The sequence below is a fragment of the Nomascus leucogenys genome, chromosome 3, assembly GCF_006542625.1.
Source record: "Nomascus leucogenys isolate Asia chromosome 3, Asia_NLE_v1, whole genome shotgun sequence".
NCBI classification, from domain to species: Eukaryota; Metazoa; Chordata; class Mammalia; order Primates; family Hylobatidae; genus Nomascus; species Nomascus leucogenys.
The window spans coordinates 86,099,394-86,108,682 of NC_044383.1; the positions used below are offsets into that span (position 1 = coordinate 86,099,394).

General features: G+C 50.2%; 1 protein-coding gene across 1 annotated transcript; it reads left to right on the top strand.

Annotated features, from left to right (window-relative positions):
* The first annotated feature begins 204 nt into the window (after window positions 1-204).
* Window positions 205-9,065, top strand: PRDM13 (PR/SET domain 13). Its single transcript, XM_003258371.2, has 4 exons — window positions 205-609; window positions 2,203-2,334; window positions 2,649-2,769; window positions 6,535-9,065. Exons 1-4 carry the CDS (start codon window positions 466-468, stop codon window positions 8,262-8,264), a joined length of 2,127 nt encoding a protein of 708 aa, XP_003258419.1. The 5' UTR covers window positions 205-465; the 3' UTR covers window positions 8,265-9,065.
* Window positions 9,066-9,289: the final 224 nt, after the last annotated feature.

The window sequence follows — 9,289 nt, forward strand, 5'->3', positions numbered from 1 at the left end:
AGTGGATTTGTCACTTAAAATATCGTAACTGTCTCGAGGACAATACCCCATGCTGAGGATTAATGGTCCCGCCGGACCTTTGATTCACCAGTGCCTTTTCTTCGCCCTTGACAAATTGGATTTTTAGGAATGGGAAGGTCGCCTGGACCATTGTGTGCTAGCCATTCAGAGGCCTCGATTATGCAGGGGGCTGAGGGAACCACTCCATGTGACCCTCTCGGGTGGGACTCTGCAGCTGCTTCGCAGCGCAACTCTCTCACCAAACTCCGCGCCCTTGCGCTCGCGGTGCCAAAAGGCTCCCGCCCCGATTGAAAAGGCGCAGTGCATGCCCGCTCGCGTCACTCCGCCGGCGGAGGACGCACGTCGGGGAGCGGCTCCCTGGCTAGCGCGCAGCTCCAGCTCTGTCACTTGCGCCCTTCCAAGGACCTGGAGCACCCGAGAGCCTGCCTGGCGGCGGCGGCAACAATGCACGGAGCCGCCAGAGCTCCAGCCACCAGCGTGAGTGCCGACTGCTGCATCCCGGCCGGCTTGCGCCTCGGACCGGTGCCTGGTACCTTCAAGCTGGGCAAGTACCTGTCAGACCGCAAGGAACCCGGGCCTAAGAAAAAGGTATTGACCATTCAGACCTCTGCCCACTGCCGTTCGCCTTTCAGTGCCCTAACCCGGGAAAGGGGTAGGAGAGAAAGTGGAGGAAGGAAGTGATTGAGTCGTTACCTGCTAATTCTGCCGGGTGGAAGGGGACTCCTATTATTCTGAGCAAGTAGCCTCTTTAACTGTGAGAACTGGACGGGGTCGGGCTGAGAGGAGAGGATGTGGCCGAGAGGCGACAGCCCTGGGTGGGGTGCACTGAGCGCTGTAGGCGCCGGGACCATTCGCAGCTTGTGTTTTCCTCTGCGCTCTCGGGTCTCCTCAGTCAGAAGCCAGAAGCCCACCCCCGCACGCTGTCCGCAGCTCTCTCTGCAAAAGCACCCTCTTTCTGGGGGCTCAGGGCATCGAGACCCTTTCTTCCCTTCTGCCCTTCAATATGTTAATTTGAGGCCTAATTTCGCCTTAAAATAATTTAAATTTTTTCCCGAAAAAAAAAATCTTTCGGAGGCTCTCAGTTCCTAGAACCTCCTCAGATATATATTTTTTTCCCCTTGCTGATGTCGGCTTGTGGGTTTGGGGCATATGGAGAGAGGATAAGCAAGGTACTGGCTCTGACGCGGGCTCCAAGGGCGAGGGGCGCCCATCCGCGCGGGGCACCGGGTCAGAGCGCCCGCAGCGGGGCTCTGAGAGTCCAGAGTCCCAACTGGGAGGCGCCAGGGCCAAATCACTAGCTTTGACTCCCACACCCCAAACACCGTCGCGACCCCTGACCAGAGAGACTTAAAGCACTCGCCCGCTTTGGGGGCGTCCCAGGAGCCAAAGGTCGGCAAACAGCGACCGGGAAATGAAGGCAGAAGTCTGGGGTAGAAGGAAGGACTTTGGCTTCCTTGGCTTTAGCTTGCCTTGCTTGGAGCTTTCTAGTAAGAAAAAGCTCCGGTGTCCAGCCAGCGGGACTTGCACCTTGCTCCTCCTGCAATCACGCCGCCCCACTACAGTCTAAAGCAGGGTTTGGTGCCCACCGCGCATTCCTCTTTAAACGCGTTTTAATTGCTTTTAAATGGCCTGCCAGCTGCGGGCAAGTTTTCCCCGCTTGGGCTTTGTTCCGAGACTAGCTGCAGGGCTCACAGGCACCTAGGTGCGATGCACACAGAATAGAGGAGGCATAAGATAATTTGTTTGTTTGTTTGTTTGTTTGTTTGTCGGTGGGGGGGACGCTCTGGGCCCTGGGACTGACCTAGAAATGTCTCTACGGTGATGTGAGGGCTGCTCTCAGAAGTGCAAATGGGAGAGCTGGGGTAGGGTGTGGGGGACAACTTGGTACGAGATGTGCCTAAGCACTCAGGGAGGATGTTCTCAACACCCATCCCCCCTCCCCGTCTTGCCAAGGTGGGGCGCAGGGAAGTGGGAGTACTGTTAGCATAGGTAGACTTTCCTCTTTCTCCCTCCCCCAGGCAAGGTCCTAAGGAATTCTCCTCCTCCCAGTAGCGCATAGTGGTCTGGCCAAACCAAAAACAACCACTTTCCTGTGTTGGGTGGGGGTGGAGGATAAACTTTCTGTCTGGGTTGTGGGCCTGGCCAAGGTGCGGGGGAGAACGACCACTACTTGTGTTGCAGGTGCGCATGGTGAGAGGGGAGCTGGTGGACGAGTCGGGGGGCTCCCCTCTGGAGTGGATAGGGTTAATCCGGGCAGCCAGAAACTCCCAGGAACAGACTCTGGAAGCTATTGCAGACTTACCCGGAGGACAGGTACTGCGGGCTTCTCTCCACATCCCCCACTCCCCACCGCCAATTCAGTCTACCTAACGGTCCCTGCGGTGGCCAAAAATATTAAGAGCAAAGTGCTTTTAGCTAGACGTCTCATGTAAACGTTTCGACAACCCTATAAGGTAGCTACTATTGTTTTTCCGTTTGAAGGATGAGGGAAGTGAGGTTCAGAGAGCTCCAGTAGCTTCTCCAGGGTCACACAGCATCAGAATCGGGATTTGAACCTTTCTTCTCAGTTGCTTTTTGACCGATTACCCAGGAAATGACATTGAACTGTTCTATTCCTTGCGTCCCAGATCTTCTACCGAGCATTGCGAGACGTCCAGCCAGGGGAGGAGCTGACAGTGTGGTATTCTAATTCCTTGGCTCAGTGGTTCGACATCCCCACCACGGCGACTCCGACTCACGACGAGAAAGGTACCCACTCCAAAAGCGTGGATGGGCAAAAGTCCAGCCCTCCTCCTCCTGTCTTGAAGCGAGTCCGTAGACATAGCTCGACCTATGTAAAATGGAATTCACATTCCCTGTATTTCAAGGCAAAGAGGAGAGAGGTTGCCGCTACCTCTTTAAAATCAACCATAAACAATAACAGTGATAGTAGTAATCTGGCTCACAATGGCAGGGGAAAAAGTAGGCTCTATGAACTTAATGGGGCCATCCTTTTTCTGTTGCATATTCAAAGAGACCATAATTTACTCAATTAAAATAAAAAAAATTAGACTTGGTAGCTCACACCTGTAATCCTAGCACTTTGGGAGGCCGAGGTAGGAGGATCACTTGAGGCTAGGAGTTCGAGACCAGCCTGGGCAACATAGTGAGACCTCTGTCTCTGCAACAAAAAAATAATTAGCCAGGTGTGGTGGTACATGCCTGTAGTCTTAGCTACTCAGGATGCTGAGGCAAGAGGATCACTTGAGCCTAGGAGGTCAAGGCTCCAGTGAGCCGTAATGTTACTACTGCATGCCAGCCTGGGTGACAAGTGAGACCCTGTCTCAAAATAAATAAATAAATAAATAAATAAATAAATAAATAAATAAATAATAAAAAAGGAGACTTAAGTTGTTGTTACAGTAATTACACCATGAGTTCCACAGAGTATAACTCAAACCTGGAATGCTTTTACAAAGTCCATGGACATTTCTTCTCCATTGGCTTTCCAGGAGAGCAGTGCATTTCTACAGCATTTTAGAAGTATTACGGTACTTACAGCTGGTCAGTTGGCAGGTACTGAGACCCTTCCATTTAAGTGGCATTTATTCATTTCCCCTTGCCTACTTAAATTGAATCTGGGATGTATCCCAGTTTCTTCTCAGATTTATTTGATCCCTTCAAAGCCAAGAGCGGATTTATGCAAATTAAGGTGCAGTAACTAAACAGAAAAACATTTTTAAACCTTGAACATTGAAGAACACTTCCTGTGGAAAGAAGTCTAGGAGGTGCTAGAATAGGTAAGGTCTTGGAGACTTCCTTTTCACACACAAAGCTTCCATGGCTTTTTTTCCTTGACAATTGTCTGTAATTTCTCCTAAAGACGCATTTATTATTTAACATCAAAATAATGAATGCTGTGAAATATTCTAACATGCTGTCTTCCTGAATTGCCTGCTCAATCTCATCCCTTTAGAAATAGGTTTAGAGAAATTAATACAAGTATGTGAATTAGGAAACACTTCATGAATAACACAGAATGAAGTTTATTCAAAACAATGAGTCACTGTACTTTAAAGTATCATCGTCCTCTGTAAGTTAATTCTGTTTATTTTGTATGTACAGTATTCAAATTATCCTAAGACAGTGTGTTCCTTGAATCATATTATATTACATTCTGTTGTCAACTTCTTCCAGTAAAAAGAGAAGTAGAATAAAAGCCACATAGTGGAGAACTCTCAAATCTGCCACTATAGAATTTGGCGGGCCACTGACCTTTAGGAGCCAGCCATTTCTACACAGAACACCCTTCCTTAGGTAGTCCCAAATAGTACAAAAGCAACTGGAATAGTGGTCCTTGTGTTTTCCTTTCAGCCAATTGAGCTTATAAACATCATATGGTAACAGATGTCAAAATAAACACCATGTTTTTTTTTTTTTCTGGAGGTGAGAAGGCATGGGTGATTTTGAACCCTGACTTCCCCAGCTTGGAGAAGTTTGAACTCTTGACCACCTTAGAGTTACATGAAGAGGAGGCAGTCACTTGTTAAATGTGTTTGATACTCTTGGCATGATTTGGATCTCAGAGTCTGGAGAACATGTCAGTTGGTTAGGATAACTGAAAAAAAGTATACATTAAACGTATGCTGCTTAAAGCTTGGAAAGAGGAAGAAATAAATAGGGATGGCTGCTATTCTCCTAATACTAGCTAAACTTCAGTGGGTTTCAATTTCATAGTAAGATGGAGGAAAATACTGCCCCTTCATTTTAAGAAAAAAGCTTATGTGGCTTTGCAGTGAGCTGAGTCATTCTGCGGCAGACTCTGAAAACTCCCTCTTTCAAAAGGGGTGATGAGAGAGAGAAAGGCTCTGAAGTGAGAAGGAAGGTTGTTTAAGACAACATATCCACCAAGAGAACCCAGGAGGTCTATTCTTTTTTTCAAGATTTATTTTACATGAATGTTCAGTACAAGGTAACAGAACATTGAAATGGTTTTATCTAAGACTTCTATAAACAATTAGGATACGGTGTCATAGGCAAATACTTCTCTCCCCATTTTTCTTTTTGCTCTCCTTGGACTCAGTTGGAATGCAGTGCTTATCACTTGAGTTTTCACAGGCCTTACGGGGTAGGGGTGGGAGCTACTTGTGTTATGCAAACCCAGAAGTTAATATACATAAAGGGAAGAAGATCTGGAATTCTTCCCTGTTGTTATTTCTGTAGTAATATTTCAGAAGTTTGAGCTGCTTGTATATGCAGAGGGAGAATTTAACTTTCCTGTTAAATTTTACGAGACTGATGTATATTTTGGATATTTCCTTGCAGTTCAACTTCTTTCTCACAGACATCTTTCCCTTCAGTATTATCAATCAACCACATTTTAAAAGAAACCCAACTGCAAGATCGTTTCTCTCTACAGCAGTAATATGACCCTTTTAAGTGGAAATTAACTTCTAGTATGTGATCAGAATGTCTCATATATGTGTCTCTTGATTGTGTTCACAAACTCGGGCAAAATGAAAAAACTAATACTAATAATACTAAACACAAAAAAAGATTTGACACCAAACACGTATATAGTGCCTGGTAGAGAATTCTGCACTTATTAAAAGCTGAGTATCTATATTTATTTATCGATCTATATCATTTATATATATTCATATAATAAAAAACTAATATATTTTCTCCAAAGACTTTACTAAGCTTGGATTTGTGCAGCTATCTAGGAGTTAATTAATTACCAAGTGGCAGACAAGACAAGACAATGCAACATCATCCTTCTTAGATTATCATCATCCTTTTTAGAGTATCAGGGCATAAGAATTTTTTCTTTTCTCCCAGCAAATTAAATGGGGTTAAAGAGGAAATAAAGATACAAATAATTTTGAAGAATGGCAAATCATAGTCCCTATGTGGTCCTTCAGTTGGTCACGCTCCAGGAAAACCTCGGGCGAAGTGTTTAAGGCTGGAAGGGGGTGGAATGGGTGGGTAGGAGACACAAAAGACATTGTTCTATGAAAGGGAATGATTACATATGGCCTATACATACAGGATATTGTCTCGCCTCGTAATGAGGCACTCACGACCATTAGATTGGTCTTTGTTCAGTTTATCCAAAAACTCCTTGACATACGCCACCTATTCTGCAAACGCCAACAGATGGGCCCAGGCACTGCACAGCCTCAACACTTGATTTAAAGCAACAGCTGCTCTTTGCTCTTACCCGGCCAGCCTGCCTAAGTGCTGCCCTTCCAACGAAGATTTTGCTGGGATGGCCTGGAAGAAGTCTTCGTTGGAAAGGCCCCGTCACCTTTTTTGGCCTCTGAGTAGTCCCAGAGGATGGAGACACTGATAAGGATTGGCCATTTGGGGCTTTTCGGGGTCCTTGATACAGTAGGGCTACCGAACTTACATTTCACCCACTCCCCATACCACTAGTCGAAACTTGGGCTTTCCCTTGGGTGCACTGGCGCTTTCTTTCTGTCTCGCTTGTTCGCCTCTCACCGGGTCGCTTTTCCATTCTTTCTTGCCCAGGGGAGGAGCGCTACATCTGCTGGTACTGCTGGAGGACGTTTAGATACCCCAACAGCCTTAAGGCACACCTGCGTTTCCACTGCGTGTTCAGCGGCGGTGGAGGCGGCGCCTTCCTGCACCACGAACACGCGGCTCGCCAAGGCGCCGTCCCAGCGGCTGATGGCCTCGGTCTCTCCCCAAAACCCCCGGCGCCCGATTTCGCCGCGCCTTCCCAGGCAGGAACTTTGCGACCCAACCCCCAGGGCCCGCCACCAGTTCAGGCCTGCGGTGCGCGGGAGGGCATCAAGCGCGAGGCCTCTTCCGCGCCCTCGGCCACCTCGCCGACCCCAGGCAAGTGGGGGCAGCCCAAGAAGGGCAAGGAGCAGCTGGACCGTGCCCTGGACATGAGCGGAGCCGCCCGAGGACAAGGGCACTTCTTCGGCATCGCGGGCGGCTCCTCGGCGGGGGTCGGCAGCCTGGCTTTCTACCCCGGCGTGCGCTCAGCTTTCAAGCCCGCGGGCCTAGCGAGGGCGGCGGCGGCCTCTCACGGCGACCCCTACCGGGAGGAGAGCAGCAGCAAGCAAGGGGCCGGCCTCGCTTTGGGTAGGCTGCTGGGCGGGGGCCGGGCGTGCGGGCGCCCCGGGAGCGGGGAGAACTCGGCGGCGGGCGGCGCGGGTCACCACCATCACCACCACGCGCACCACCACCACCATCCCAAGTGCCTGCTCGCGGGGGACCCGCTGCCGCCGCCGCCGCCGCCTGGCCTGCCCTGCTCTGGGGCCCTGCGCGGCTTGCCTGTGCTCTCCGTCCCCCCGGAAGAGGCGTCCGCCTTCAAGCACGTGGAGCGCGCCCCGCCCGCAGCCGCCGCGCTGCCAGGAGCGCGTTATGCGCAGCTGCCCCCTGCTCCCGGGCTGCCTCTCGAGCGCTGCGCGCTGCCGCCCCTCGACACGGGCGGTCTCAAAGCCTATCCAGGTGGTGAGTGCAGCCACCTGCCCGCAGTCATGCCGGCCTTTACAGTCTACAACGGGGAGCTGCTCTACGGCTCACCGGCCACCACCGCTTATTACCCGCTCAAATTGCACTTCGGCGGGCTGCTGAAGTATCCGGAGTCCATCTCCTACTTCAGCGGGCCCGCAGCGGCCGCCCTAAGCCCCGCCGAGCTGGGCTCGCTGGCCAACATCGACCGAGAGATCGCCATGCACAATCAGCAGCTGTCCGAGATGGCTGCCGGGAAGGGTCGCGGACGCCTGGACTCGGGGACGTTGCCACCGGCCGTCGCGGCGGCGGGAGGCACCGGGGGCGGCGGCAGTGGAGGCAGCGGCGCAGGTAAGCCCAAGACCGGCCACTTGTGCCTCTACTGCGGCAAGCTGTACTCGCGCAAGTATGGGCTCAAGATCCACATGCGGACGCACACGGGCTACAAGCCACTCAAGTGCAAAGTCTGTCTGCGGCCCTTCGGCGACCCCAGCAATCTCAACAAGCACATCCGGCTGCACGCCGAGGGCAACACGCCCTACCGCTGCGAGTTCTGCGGCAAGGTACTTGTGCGCCGCCGGGACCTGGAGCGACATGTCAAGTCCCGCCACCCTGGCCAGAGTCTGCTTGCCAAAGCGGGCGACGGCCCGGGTGCCGAGCCTGGCTATCCCCCGGAGCCCGGGGATTCCAAGAGCGACGACAGCGACGTGGACGTCTGCTTCACAGACGACCAGAGCGACCCCGAGGCTGGGGGCGGCGGGGAGCGCGACTTGTAACGAGTCTTCCCGGGAAGGGGCGGGGCGAGGACAGAGAGGAGTGGAGGGTTTATTCTCGCAGAAGAGGAACTCCTGGTGGTGGGAAGAGGCACCCAATGGACAAAACCATTTTTGTTTTTGAGAGGGCGCCAGATTTGAAACAGTGAGCTGGGACTGAAACTCAGAGCAAAAGTTCAGAGTTGGCGTAAATCTGGCCACCTGGACAGCTCGAGGGCGACCAGTACCTCCGCACCCCTGGCCTCTGGACTTCTTGGATGAGCTCACCCTGAACCGCCCAGGCGGTCTGCTCTTGGTGTTCAGAATCACATCAATGCGAACGTCACAGCGCCTTCGAGGGCGCAGATTTTAACTGCCACGTATTTCTAAGTTTTTCTGTGGAGGAAATTGTGCCTTTTTAAACGACGTTTTGTGTGTGTATTTTACATTAGCCTTTCATTGCATAGGCAAAACACTAGTCCAATTGGGTAGATGTGACATCCATATACTGGTTTCCGTTTTATCTGTTCTCATGTGAAAGACTACGCCTTGCCCCATTGAGTATATAGTGGTAGCAGGTGTGCAAATTGGTCAAGTTGCAATTATTTATGAGAGAATAATGATAAATGTAAAATATCTAAAGCATGAATCTAAGAGCACGCAATATATAATTGTAAAGAAAATATTCTATTTGGTAGAATACAGATGTGGTGTGTGTTGTTTTATAATGACTGCTGTACCGTGGATATAGTATTTTGGTTTTGGTTCCAGATTGTGCAATTTTTAAGAAGAATAAAGATACAAACGAGAGTTTGTTCACTTAGTGATTTCAGCAGATATTTTAAAGAAGTTTAATTTGAAAACAATTTGCGAGGAGACTGCATAATAAAATAAATAATTGGACACTTGAATACTTTGATTATTCATAAAATAATGTTAAGCAGTGTTGTATTATAACAGGGAAATATACCAGTTTCAATATGTGCATTTCACAGGCTCCCAAACAGCAGGCAAAACAATCGTTTCTTAAAACCATTGTTAATCATGCT

What these genes read in the sequence shown, in the direction of transcription:
- PRDM13 (XM_003258371.2), top strand. Translation starts at nt 466, where the DNA reads ATGCACGGAGCCGCCAGAGCTCCAGCCACCAGCGTGAGTGCCGACTGC. An exon ending in AACCCGGGCCTAAGAAAAAG is followed by an intron (nt 610 to 2,202) that starts GTATTGACCATT and finishes CTTGTGTTGCAG; the next exon opens with GTGCGCATGGTGAGAGGGGA. An exon ending in CAGACTTACCCGGAGGACAG is followed by an intron (nt 2,335 to 2,648) that starts GTACTGCGGGCT and finishes CTTGCGTCCCAG; the next exon opens with ATCTTCTACCGAGCATTGCG.